This window comes from Haliotis cracherodii, unplaced genomic scaffold (genome assembly GCF_022045235.1).
Source record: "Haliotis cracherodii isolate W230 unplaced genomic scaffold, xgHalCrac1.p SCAF_18, whole genome shotgun sequence".
Classification (NCBI taxonomy): domain Eukaryota; kingdom Metazoa; phylum Mollusca; class Gastropoda; order Lepetellida; family Haliotidae; genus Haliotis; species Haliotis cracherodii.
Genome location: NW_027266273.1, coordinates 17543868 through 17557959, shown reverse-complemented (window position 1 = coordinate 17557959; position 14092 = coordinate 17543868). Strand labels below are relative to the sequence as shown.

Genomic DNA, 14092 nt, shown 5'->3' with positions numbered 1-14092 from the left:
AGTCAGAATCGTACACTCGACTCAGGTTTGGGCGGAGATTTGGAAAGGGCTTTGTCGCGTTTATTTCTGTACATGAATGTATTTCCTATCACCGCTGATACAGATAACTGGATAATTAACTACAATGCTATTTTCCAGATAGAGACCGTACGTATAACCCGACGTTGTGTGTAGTGTATGTGCTAACGATGCAGTGTATGGTACTGTTTTATGGGGACTGTGCTTGAGATATAATAGTTTTACAGCCAGCACTTCAGGACATACAGTTTTGTGCCCCGATTTATTTTGTTTGGTAAAACCGGAGGACATTTTATTTTAAATCCAAGCCCCAAAAGTGTGCTTATTGCAGGTGAATTGTCTATAAATCATGTAAATCCGATTTTATCTCGCATTATAAAGCTTTTTAATAAATGATACATTAATAATATTCGAAAACTATATACCTGTATTCAGCTTGTATACTAGTGAAAGTATCTTTTCCTGGCTGTTGTATACGTCTTTGTGCGAGTTCTTAAAATAAAATGATCATAAATCATGTTTTGGCTGTTTTGTGTTATTTCATGTTGACCAGTTTGCCGAGCGCAAGGTTTAACGATCTACGTTAATTTACGTTAGATGGCAATCCTGAACCGGATTGCATTGATGCTGAATTAAGAATTAATAACTCTATGGTTAGTTGGTTGGTTGGTTTGCTGTCTTATGCCGTGCTCAGCAGTTTTCCAGCTATATGACGGCGGTCTGTAAATAATCGAGTCTGGACCAGACAATCCAGGGATTGATATCATGAGCATCGACCCACGCAATTGGGATCGATGACCTGCATCAACCAAGTCAACGAGCCTGACCACCCGATCCCGTCAGTCGCCTTTTACGACAAGCATAGTCACCTTTTGCGGCAAGCATGCTATGAATGCAGTTTATCCTTTGAGTCGAATACCTCGTGGAATGTCATATATTGGCATTGTCGCATCGTTATCCTTTTGTAAAAACAATTGTTTTATGGAGACCGTTACAATGAGACAATGTGATACTTCGACAAGTGGTAAAAATGTTTCATTGTCTTGATGTCCTGTTTGGATAATTTTGTCTCTTTCGGTTTGTTTTGTTAGGGCGACTACGTGACAATATCCTGACCATTGTTAAGAAAAAATGCGTGTTACATGAGTGATATCCGTGATCAGATTACGCACGTACGTAGAATAGCAGCGTCACACCAGGAAGATCGTTGTCGAACAGGACATGGATAATATTCCGCCGAGTACCAGTGTGCAACTGCTTCTTGAAGTGAGTGAGTGAGTATGGTTTTACGCCGCTTTGAACAGTATTCCAGTTATATCACGGAATGTCAGCTTAATGTGGGAGGAAGCCCGAAGTGATGCAGGTCTCAGACATTTACCACTTCAGTGAAACCCACGAGCACGGGTATGGTGCTGACAAACCTAGAAACATAATCGGGGAGAACCGGTATTCGAACCCACAATCATAGGTTTCTGGCGTGCCCAAGGGACGCAATTCTGCACAGCGAATCGCGGCGCCTTAGGCGCCTGGGCCACCCGTGTCCCCTCAGCGACTGAGAGAGCGCCTACGTCGAACACCTATTGTGCTTGTAAGCAGGTTCAGTACATTGTCAGCAGAGTTTCAGAGAAAAGACTGAAACGCAAAGGATCATTTGACTCCGTCAGTGGGCAAGTGTCGTGATTAAGTTCACTGTTATATTTTGCTGCTATACCCCTTTAATGTTGGTATGGTATAAGCGTATTAAATCAATATGTTTAGATCAAAACTTTAAACAGGGGACAATCTCAAAGATATTTGAATATGTTATAAGAATTTATTAATCATGTAGTGAGTCACATGCAAATGACAGTTCTCTTCATAAATGTAAATAAATCAAAGCGACATGATATTGTCCATTCTACCATGAATTTGAAATTTACTCGATTCTGATTGGTCAATCAAAGGCTATTAAATCACAATAAACCCTCTCTGATTGAAACAGCTGGTTTGACGGCCGCTTCATCGCGGAAGCTAATATTCATAGAATACTACTATTTTCATAGTACTATTTTCAGTCATTGTCGGTTGGCATATTCAAATATTTATATCCACAATTACAGGTTGCAAAATCAACAGATGTGGTTACTACAATATTCAAAGGATGTGTGACAATACATTTCATGCAGAAATCACGATATAAATCTACAAAAGGAATGTGTATTTACGTTTTGAAGACAACAGAGAGCTTGGAATTTTGGCGTTTTTCTATATACGACTGTGACGTCATATCGTTTGCGTCACAATGAGCGATATGACGTCATACTGGTGACGCGCGATGTAGAGCGAAAGCCTTGCAAAGCTTGCTTTGTATTCTTTAGGGATGCCCACCTCATGTTAGCTTACCAAGTCGCCGTGCTTATATGCTTTCAATGCCTGCTATATGTTCGAGTGAAGTATTACGGTGTAAACAAACTGCTTGAGTATAAACAGCGCCATATTTTTTTCGGTGATTCCGTAATTCAGATCGATAACCCACTCAAAACACTGAACTAAACCCATGCCGCTTCACTCAGTATCTTTGCTAACACCAAAGAGTTCGCGTTTTATTTAGTCATGGTAGAATGGAGATAAACATCCTGTGTTTTCAATGTCGAGCTAGGTTACCTGTAGATTAACCGCGCTAAATTGAATTTGGAACCGAACGCGCAGCGTGAGGTTTCAAATGTTAAATTAAACACAGTATGTTTATCTCCTAATTATCAAGCGAAACATGTCTCATAAGCATTTGCTTATAAATCACTATCAAGTAGTGATGATAAAAGGTGTTCGTGAAAAGATAAACATATCCCGCCCCACCGTTGGCACCCGTCACAAACACATGCAAAGGAAAATCAATTGTTCACCTGAATAAAACACTGGAACATATCGTATAAGTCAAAATAGGCAATTGTATTTTACATAGGGTCATGTCGTACACATGTGTGCCATAAAACTATACGAAAGCAGTATCAAACCCTTGAATGAAACCCTGATGGAACAACTTGTGAACAAAAGTCTCAGTAGAAACAGCATGCTCGATTGTACCTTAAACGTTGTGAAATGTAGACACCAAAGACAGGAATATTTCTCAACAAAAAGGGAAAGTTGACTATTTGTAAGTCATACAGACTTACATTTATGGATAGTATTTTACCACTCTGAAATTTAATGCACATATGATAAATACAAAAACGATGATTAGGTGGCTAAATCAGTGGAAAGTAATTGCTGTTTTGAGCATTGTTGAACGATATCAGATCATCGATAAACTGAAGCTTAAGTTAAACTTCTTGGCCATATTCCCATGGTTTGACTTTACCAATCCGAGCAGAAAATCGACTCATACATAATAGAGAACTATATCAGCAACGAGAGGGTCACAATTGGTGTCCCTGAGATGCTTCATTGCCTATATGTCTTATCCCCAAATTTCACATCGATTTTTTAATGATGAAAATGTCAGAACCACCTAAAATATGCCACTGATAAAACGAAGAAATTCCATCAGAAAATAGCGATAACATCAGTACTGAGAGCGCAAGAGGAATAAACATAATTTTCATAAAGAATGTTTGGAGACATGGCATGGCACTAATTTCTATGGCTTGTAAACAATCGAGACAGGGTCCAACTAACTAGCTGTTCATTGACAGACAGACAAACAGACAGACAGTTTATTTGTATCTCGCCTCATATATACATTTAAAATAACACAAGAATATCACCGTATCGTACACTAGTCACTATGTAGGAATTATGGGAAACTGTATAACTACTTGTTACGAGGGTATATACACCACATAGAATACAAGGGTAAATTGTGTGAACATGAAGTGATTATTGGTTACAAAATCTGAGAGATTGTCAATATCTGAACACACATACAAATCTTAATAGATGGCACTGGCTTCTTGGTATAACTCATAATGGTACGTCGTCCTGAACAGGACACTGTATCCAGTGTCGACTCAAGTCACGTGTACACGTAGTTTCCAGGTTATGGACAGCTGCTCTTGTTGCTGACCATGGGACTTGATCTGGAGAATATAGGTGATCACCATTGTTCTGGGAGAACAAACTATGGATTCTAAAATTCCAGTTGTTGCAGCGTGGAGATGAAAGGTTGCCATCCCACGTGAAAATCTTATTTAGTCTCTGAGCACTCATGTTCTTGAATATGCACCATTGTCGTAACACGGCTTGGCTCTGCTTTTTGCCTACAGGTAGCCATCCCAGGTCTGTGAGTGAGTGAGTGAGTGAGTGAGTGAGTTTCACGCCGCTTTTAACAGTATTCAAACTATATCGCGGCGTTCCAGCTTATAGTGGGAGGAAAGCCCGCCGTGATGCAGGTCTCAGACGTTTACCACTTCGGTGAAATATATGTCCAACCTTCTTCCACGAACAAACCCCTGTCTGTGATTTTCTGGATGCACCTGCAAACACAAGGGGAAAGCATGCTTTTGTTAATGTTCATAAGACGTATTTGGCAGTTGGTGCGTGTAGATATGTCGAATTGACCCTAACAGGAGATAAAGTCAACCGAAACCTTGGATATGAGAACACCAATTCTAATCTCCAGTCGTCATCACACGTTATTCTTCCTGTCCAATTAAGCCTGTCGAGGATACAGCGTTCCCTTAGCATCTTACTATCTGACGATGATATGTTCACAATTGACATATGGGTACTTAACAAATGGTCATCAGATACCTCTTTAGCTTGTCAAAGCAATCATGATTGTGTTTGTCATAATTAGTTTAGTGGGTAAGGGGGTCAATCACAATGCAATGTACCTTTGAGTTTGACCAGCAGCTGCTCTACCTCTGCCATACTCGTTTCACTGAAATATATCAGGCAATGTTGCATTTTTACAAGAAATAACTGATTAGCCTGCAGCATAAATATAGAAGCAGACAATGGTGATTTTATTTTTCTACTAATGATAGAAGTTATTGCAGAATTTTGAAATGAAATTATCAATATTGAGATGGGTTAAACAACATTTTGTTCCCCACAGAAATCCCATTGTGTTTTATTTACGTGCTATAATAAGAATGATGTCTGTTTCTTTACCCCTACTATCTTCCTGTTTGCAACAGAAATACCAGTCTTGTGTTTTACCTCATCAAGGTGTCCTCCATCGTTTGCCCTGTTTTGGAGAGTCGTTCATCCAGCAGTAACTGAAAGCTCTCATCACTGTGAGATACATTTGTTCTGTGATGGGTTGAATCAAGATGAAACATCAGTTTATGGTACATATCCACAGGCACAACATAGTGGGATGCCTTGCCAACATCCTCATCAACAGCTGGCAATAAACGATGGTCGGATAGGGCAGACATCATGATGAAGGCCTTGTGGATTTTCAGACATCGTTCATGAGACATCAACAGATTACTACCAATACTATATTTTGATGTCTCTTCTTTTATATTTGACAGTCTCCTGTTAAACGTTTTTGTCGTCTTGGTATCTTCAGACTTGATAACTCCGTAGATCACATCAAAGGGTTCATCGGTGAAGTAACGTGCATACATCATTGCCTTGGCAACGGATTTGTTGTATTGTCTTTCCTTCCCGTAGTCGTCTATTCCCTCATCTTTAGAGGCTGCTGCGCCACTGGCGACACCCGCTTCGGCATCTTCCGTGTCCTCCTCTATGAAGGTGAGCAGTGTTGGGGGAAGGGATTGTGAGATCAACAGAGCGTCACAGATAACACTATCAGGACGAGCTTCACAATTCTTCAAGTTGCATGTTGCAGCCATAGATCTGCCCACAAGTGATACACCTGCTTTTCCGGTAAATTCTCTCAGACGTAAGGTGAGGTTCGTGTGTTTGTCTTCTGCTTCCAATGCTTTTAACATGTCTGATGGGAATATTCCCAAAATGAGCAAATAAATCAAGAACATATGTTATTATGAATTATGAAGTACAAATGTAATTTATCAAAACATTTGCCTCAACTCAATGATATATTACAATTTAATATGAGCATATCTATGGTAATTAAGTTAATTATGGCAGTTTGGTGCGACGCAGAAAATGTAGGGACAATATATGTATTATTAGTAATAGAAGGGTAATTTAGAATATTGACTTGCATGTTGAACTATGTACTTTAAGAAATGTTCGGATTCTTCTTTGAGGAAACAATTGCCATCGTGATGTAAGTGTTAAGAAAGTCACATTGATTTTCGAACCTTGTGAGGGTACTGATTTTATAATCTCCTTCAGTGAGTTTCCTCTTTCCATCACAGTCGGTGGAAATGTTGATGTTGAATCATACCTAATGTAGTGGAGGACAGGGTTCGCTGTATGACCTGTATGAAGGATACGAAAAGTCAGCAGGGGTGCAAGAGAAAGCTTATAGAACATACTTTTATTTGTATCATTTCATTCGTATAATTGCTTCACTTGATGTAGCTATATGCAAGTTAGGTATCTGAATTAAAAGAGATTTCGCAGGGAGGATGCAACATTAGAACCACATGTAATTGCATGACGTATCTTTTGAGATCATGAGATTTGGAAAAAAATACTTCTGGAAATACTTTGGCAAAATGTTTCTAAAGATACTATAAAAAAATTCCTGAAATGAAAATTGAAAATTAATCAGATCTCACTACCCATTAACATCATTTTCTTCCGTAAACATTAATCCGCACACAAAATAACACTGGACGAAAGTCCGGATTTTACAGTAGGAAATGCATGCATTGGCCGGTTTTGTGTAAATTTCCGGATGTGAACTAACTTCTGTTGTTTGTTTCATAAGAGGTGAGGTGAAATGGGGTTTAACGCCGCGTCCAAGATTATTGCACTTATATAGCGACGTGCATGTACGTGTGAGTGTTTGTGTGGCTGCTTCTACTAGTCCGGACTGAGGCCGAATTATAGTGCTAGCTCACTGAGATACCATGCCGCAGTTTAACATGAATACCCCACTCAGACACAGTATACTGACTCCGAGCCGACCAGTCCTTGTTTTAGCCCCTTAATGCCGAGCACCAGACAGGATAACAACAAGTACCATATTTTAACGTCTTTTGGTATGACGCGGTCGGGGATCGAACCCTGGACCTTCCGCTCTCCGGGCGGACGCTCTACCACTAGACCGCGGAGACGGTCTTTGTTTCATAAGAAGCTCGACATGGAATGATATGACCATCGTATAATGCCGCTACTGAATGTGAGAGAAATTCAAGGGCATGGTCTTGACAAACCATTAAGCATAACCAGGGCGTGGTTCGACCCATGATTATAGGATTCTGACACGTCTAAGTAGCATTGTGGCTTGTCCAAGAAGGAGCTATTTCTACGACATGTTATTTCAAATCCCCGAACGCCTGGGCACCCAGAGACTGTATTTCCTTCATCGAACGCACAGTTGGTTGAATAATGAAGTTGTTTGGCATATTAACGAACTAGCCCTTATTTGGCAGAATGATTTCGTTAAGACTTGAATCCTTAATGGACCTGGGCATTGTGTTGGCCCTCTGTTTTCTGTATTTACTAGGATCATTTAACGTAATGTTATCACATCTCATAAGACTGAGTCGTGTAGCTTATATCTGACATGTTTTTATTGTATAAACAGTTTGAAAAGCGACAGACAAATGTACTGTTCAAAATTGCTTCTCATGCACGAAAACGCCCGCTGTCCGATAAAATGACAGACAACCTCAATGACTATATCATTGAATTGATAATATGAATGCCACCCTACCCACAGAGTTCAGTGTTACACACAACCTTGTCTAGACTTCGTAGAAATGCATTTGATATGTTTGTCGTTGTCACAATTCCAATGATCGCGTAGAGCTAATGTGAATAATGTTATGTCTGATGTTTACTCAAGTGTTGCGAGGGGATAATGGTTGTTTTTAAAATAATCTGATTATACCTTGCTGCTGTTTTGTATCGCTTGCACAGCGCTGTGTTAAGCACATTCGAGGCGAACTACTCTAACAAAGCCATAGGACGCCATGTCACGTTAGAAAAATAGTTTCCACTTGAACCTGAGCTTCTGCAGAACACGATCCTCAGAAATTCAGTATTGCAACAGATAGCAAAGCAACGTACAACCGGATTTGAAGGAGATAATTATACAGTTAATCTGTCATTGAACAACCTAACTAGAGTTATCACCACTTCAGAGAGAAAACCATTTTACTCACATCCACTCTTATGTGTGTGTTTCAAGCGTTTGTATTCTTTCATTTTGTCAAATATATGAATACAGAAATATATGTTTTGTACATTTACTTGACCTGTGGCATTATGGAACTGACGTATCGTGATCAACACTGACACAGAGCAAGGATGGTCGCCAGATTCTATGGGCTGATGACGGTGATAGCGAAAACCTCGTGGCCGTTGTGTGTGTCCAAGCTTGTGGCTACAGGTGTATGTGATCCATTGTTTACTGGATGGTCAGGTGTATCCTGTTGCCTTCTGTCTTTTGCCCAAACATATGCGTCTGTTCCAGCTCTTTAAAGATGTTTCCCAGTTTGTGTAAACTCATCCAGATGATTTGGAAGCTGATGCTATTCCTGTCTTGAACGAAGCGTTTCCCTACGATGAGATTCGTGGCTGCTTCTTCCACTTCACACAGACGACCTATGGCGTACGATTCCCAGCTCAGATCCACCATGGCGTGATTGAACCAATAATTATCTTGTTTACTTTTGAACTCCTTGATCAAATACATTTCTAAAAATGGTTCTCATCCTGTATAATAGGAACTGATTTCAAATTATTAATTTGCATTTATGGAGGTGTAAATGTAAACTCCCTTGTAAGTCGGTGTACATTCAGTATTGTCGCCAGTATTCTCAATACAGCTGCTTACACATTCATTCCCTCGAAGGCAATTATAGCATGTATGCATTTTGTATGAGTAAAACCACTTCACGTCTGGCGTGTCCTACAAAAAAAAATTGAATAACACGCCTTTTGTCAATAGTGTGTTCCTTCGGTGATATCTTCGGATCAGCCAACTGTGACTTTCACTCAGTGTCAGTGTTATGCTTCTGTGTCCTGACATTTCCTTTGCTAACACTGCGCTGTGTATAATGCTGTAATGCTATTCAGTTAAATCGCTTGAAACTAGACTTTATCTCATGTTGTTCGTTATTGTTGATTTCTGTAGCAGGGAATGTCTGTCTTTCAATATGTTGCATACAATCAACTAGTAATATGACATTTTAGTAACATATGCATGAGTATCAAACTAGACACTACTTGAAATGTGGGGCATGTAATTCAATATATGAATCTATATCTGATTTGGAAGAATGTGTCACGGTACTCAACTAACGATTACGCCGCTGGAGTAACGCCTCACCCACAGAGGGGCCGACTCGTAGTTGTTAAAAGAGATTTATAGAGCGGACGTGATTATACACACACGTGAAGTTGAAAAGAAAAATAGACATACCGATTGCAATGCGCATTCACAAACATAAACCAACTGAAGTTTAAGGGTTTATTAACACTAGACAATAACAACCAAGTTAAAGCATTAAGGCTTTAAGTAAACAAGTAAAAGTGGGACACATCGTGAGTTCTTCTATCAGGCTAGTATACACAGGCTAGCAGCATTGACAGTAAACAAGTCAGTTTCAACATATAATATAAAAACCCGATCTAAATATACACAGGTACAAGTTGCCACCACGTCAGTCTAAATAGCTTCACAGACATCGGTTCAACCATTTGTTACATAACTAGCTTGTGTCTGCACAGTTTAAACATTCACCGGGCACCGACGCTTCATTGGTGTCCAGTCCTTGAAATGTTAATCAAAGCGCGGACGTCGAGGTAGAAAACGGGTAGTCTTTTACACCAAGCATTGCGCAGAGCTATTAAGTGTTTTTGGAAACTAACACTCCAAGTGAATTAAACATTTATTGAATGTAAGCAATAAAAATACAAAGGGGCAGTCTCTCAATATAGAACCTTGTCACAGCACGTCACACAGAGCTCGATGTTTCTAAAGTCCACAGAAAAAACCTTGACACATACATCAAAAGATTTAATTAACATTTGATCTTTGATTTCAATTATTTACATTGCAATGTTTTCCAAAATCTTTTGACACCATTCCTGTGGTTCAACACGTCTGATACGATTGTTCTCATCAATACGGTATGACTCCGGACCATCTCTGTCGAAAAACACAACTCCACTGAAGGGATGCACGTATACCTCAAGGACAAAGGTGTGTGCTAGACCTCTGACTTTGTGAAACGTAACTTTCAGAGTCTTTGTAATCGCATCTCGGTCAATAGTGGATATATCCTGCTTAAGAAACAACATCTTTGAAACAAATTGGTCCAGTATTTCTGATTTGAGTTTCTCATGATGTATTTTGTTCAATTCAAATCCTTCAATGGACACCTTTCTTGTCTTGTAGGTGTCTATTTCTCCGTCGTCTTGTTCAGCAACTCCTAGGAAATAGTACCCACCTCCTTGCTGGTTTGCAAAGGATGAAATGAATTCCTTCAGACGAAGCTCCTCCATGATGTGGAGTGCCCAATTGTCCCTCTCCACATTTTGTGCATTTCGGAAGGACTTTAGTTGCACGTTGCTCGACTCTTGCAGTTCGTCAAGTGACTTCTCCTTATATTCGCGACATGATCTGTCTTTACTCAGGATGTAACGCATATTTAAAATTGTGGGTCGAGCAAAGCCTTTATTGAGGTTGATGTGTGTATTGTAGTTTGCGGTAGAAATAGTTGATGAAGGGTTGCACGTAATGGAGAGACAGTTGGGTTCATTTTTCTCCCAGTCTCTGAAATAACTCTCATGGAATATGCTTCCATCCTCAATTAGTTCATTTAGCCTGTCATCAATCAGTTCATCCACTAGCCCAAGAAACTGGTCGCTGTCGTCCATATGTGTGAAGTGTATGAGCAATATGCCACCCCTTGAGTTTCTCAGTGCACAGATACGCTCAAAAATACGATCCCTTTCCTTGTGTTTTCTCTTTTGTTTTTCTTTCTTTTGTTTTTCACTTTGTTCAGGATCCTGTTGTCTGTCCAGTTTTCCTTTCTTTGGCGAGCTTGCCTTCGAGCACAGACTTCCGGATGAATCTTTAGTCTTTGACGGACAGATGCTTCTGATGTCAACATGCATTGATAGCACACATTGCGAGCTCTTGATGCCACTAACAATCGTCTTGCATTTTGGACAGTCTGAAAAAGTGCACATCTAGAGTTTAGATGTACTGGCCGACTTGAACCTTTCTCAGAACGGGTACTTTATGTATATTATCCTTCATATGTATATGTGCGATTTTATGTATATATTGTATGTATTTCGTAACGTTAAAACTCTGTGAGCAATAACTATAACACACACGTTTCATAAACTAGCAAAACTCTTGTAATTTGAATGGTCACATTCTTATGCTCATATTATTCTTATATTTTTCTTACCTTCATCATCTGTTCCATGTCCACTGTCCACTGTTTCTTCCTTAAGTTTTCTCTTCATTTCACGTTTAGGGGTGCGCTGCATCGTGATAGCATACACTTATGTCTCACGTCGCTACCTATATGACACATACCTTTATAACTTACCGTCAGCTGATCAATTGATTATTTATAGACGTGAACCTACACCGCTGGTGCGTTACAGACCATGTCACACTTGTTCGTATTTATTCAAAGATAGGCGGAGACTTGACTCCTCTAGCGTCCAATTACTTGGGCATTGTGTTCAACAGCACAATCGATGTTAGGTACATGACGTGCGTCACAATATTAGTAAAGTAATCCGTTTATAGTCGACAGCTTTCAGCGCCAACGATCTGCACCCATTTTATTTCGTCATAATGTTACGGTCGAACAGTTGCCTAAGACGCCTCAATTCACTGTTGAATGCCCTTTAGGCGTGCAAGAAACATATATAGTCGAGGGTTTGAATCCAAGATCGTCGTCATTAACTTTCTAGTTGTGTCAGTACCACACCCGTACTCGTGGGTTTTACCAAAGTAGTAGGCTTGTATAACTTAGGGCTTGTCCATAACATAGAATCTATAACCAGGTACCGCCCGTAGTTTCAGTCTTCTGTCTGATCTCCCTTTCACTTATTTTCAACAGAGTCTTGCAGTTACATATGTCGTCTGTCGAAAGTATTCACATTTCAAATAGAACAGTCCAAATACAAACTGTTCATTATGAACTGATTAGTATATTTTGTAGTGTCTGTTGATGGATTTTCAATATTGGTATTTAACGAAAACAAAATAATGTGAAATATATGTGATTTATGATGCAGCAAAGTGTATGTGCACGTGTAAAACCATATTGTGAAGTCAACTAAAGATCTTCAACACCTTATAATGCATATAATGTTGAATATCTCGCCTAATGAACACGTTCATCATTTCAATTCCACACGGTACTGTAAATAACATTTACCTGTTTTTTATGTATACGACAGCCACATATACTATTTAAAGACAATTCCCGTCTGGCTCTAATGGTAAACACGAAGATTTGTTGAACGCATTAACAGAGAATATTGATATCTGGTACGCTAGGTTTCTGCACAAGAAGTAGACATTTGTTATTCCATTTATGCACACGAAGTTGTTTAATTTATCAAACAATGCCTGTGTTTGTTGGAAGGGAACATGCTCTTCGCCGACTGTTATCAAGCCAAAATATATGGAAAGGTACCACAAATACCAAAATCATTTCAATGTTGAAATAAAATATCAATAAGCTAATCTATAAACATTGACAGAAAATTATCGTACAATAAAACACTGCAGCGAGAATTAACCATGAGCGGCACAAAGAACTATTGGTAAAATCAGTATCACGATACATCCACACACACATTATTTCTGTACTAAAGTCTTATAATTAAATCTTGTTCAACATGGCTCCTTTGAGATTATCTGACGTCGAAAGGCGGCGAGTAAGAGGCATGATTAATCCAGGAATGTTTTACAAAGCAGAAGGTCATCAGTTAGGTTACCACCACCAATGTCATGCACCCGTGAAGACCGGGATTAGAATAGGTCTTCAGTAACCCATGCTTGCCGTAAAAGGCGACTATGCTTGTCATGAGATGCGACTAACGGGATCGGGTGGTCAGGCCCATCAGGGATCGTGTGGTTCATGCATGTCATCGTATCCAAAGTGCGTAGATCGATGCTCATGATGTCAGTTGTTAACAGACTGCCGTCACGAAGCTGGAATATTGCAGCGTTAAGAAACAAACAAACAATTCCTCATGTTATGCAGGGACCCGGGTGGCCCAGCCGTCTAACGCGCTGCAAATTCGCTGTGCAGAGTTGCGCGCCAGGAAGCTATGATTGAATCGAATTCAGATTCGCCCCGATTATGTTTCTAGGCTTGTCAGCTCCGTACCCGTGCTCCCGGGTTTCACCAAAGTGGTAAACGTCTGAAAACTTGCATCACTTCGGGAAGTCCTTCCTCAGTAAGTGATATAACTGAAATTATGATAAAAGCGGCGTTATGTGACTCCCAATGTCATGCATGCTTCATCAAAGTGATGAACGTCTGTGTGCATTTACCTTCTGTAATTTGAACAGTCACGCCTTATTATGTGAATCTAAATTCAGGTCAAGATATGTCATGCGTATATTATCACAATTTATAAATGTACATCATGTGTAGGCATCCAGTATAACAACCGTTATTTCAAGGTTCATTAGGAAATGTTTAAACATTAATGTTGCCATATGCAACACTTTTAACAGGCATTTATTACTATGAGTAGAATCAAGTGACAATATATATATATATATATATATATTCTGAACCGCAAACGAAACGTCAGTTCATGGAAATACTTCATGAAAGTTTCCCATTGAAATATCAATGCATTTTTGGAGGTATCTTTTTTGTCAACTGGTCCACAAACGCAGCTTAACAAACGGTACAAAGTCCCGAATGCTTTGCATGAAAATCAAAATGTATGTGCGTCACCTTTCGGAAGACTGCATGCTGTTGGTGACCTGGTATCGTTGTTGTAATCTGTAGATGGTTCTCACGTGGACATAGCTCAGTATAAA

General features: G+C 39.6%; 1 protein-coding gene across 2 annotated transcripts; it reads right to left on the bottom strand.

Annotated features, from left to right (window-relative positions):
- Positions 1-1914: 1914 nt before the first annotated feature.
- Positions 1915-11590, bottom strand: LOC139465834 (protein SLFN14-like). 2 transcript variants are annotated; one of them, XM_071247771.1, is made up of 5 exons: positions 11478-11590; positions 6237-6356; positions 5158-5902; positions 4830-4876; positions 1915-4469 (listed from the first exon to the last, which is right to left on the bottom strand). In XM_071247771.1, the coding sequence occupies exons 1-5, from the start codon at positions 11557-11559 to the stop codon at positions 4354-4356; spliced, it is 1110 nt and encodes a 369-aa protein (XP_071103872.1). In that variant the 5' UTR covers positions 11560-11590; the 3' UTR covers positions 1915-4353. The 2 variants fall into 2 exon arrangements, with proteins under 2 accessions (XP_071103872.1, XP_071103871.1); XM_071247770.1 differs by lacking the exons at positions 1915-4469; positions 4830-4876; positions 5158-5902; positions 6237-6356 and adding an exon at positions 9980-11234.
- Between the last annotated feature and the right edge of the window lie 2502 nt (positions 11591-14092).

Excerpts from the sequence above, each read along its gene's own strand:
- LOC139465834 (XM_071247770.1), bottom strand. The coding sequence starts at position 11,559 with ATGCAGCGCACCCCTAAACGTGAAATGAAGAGAAAACTTAAGGAAGAA. Across the intron at positions 11,235-11,477 it reads ACATGGAACAGATGATGAAG|ACTGTCCAAAATGCAAGACG; the intron begins GTAAGAAAAATA and ends GCACTTTTTCAG.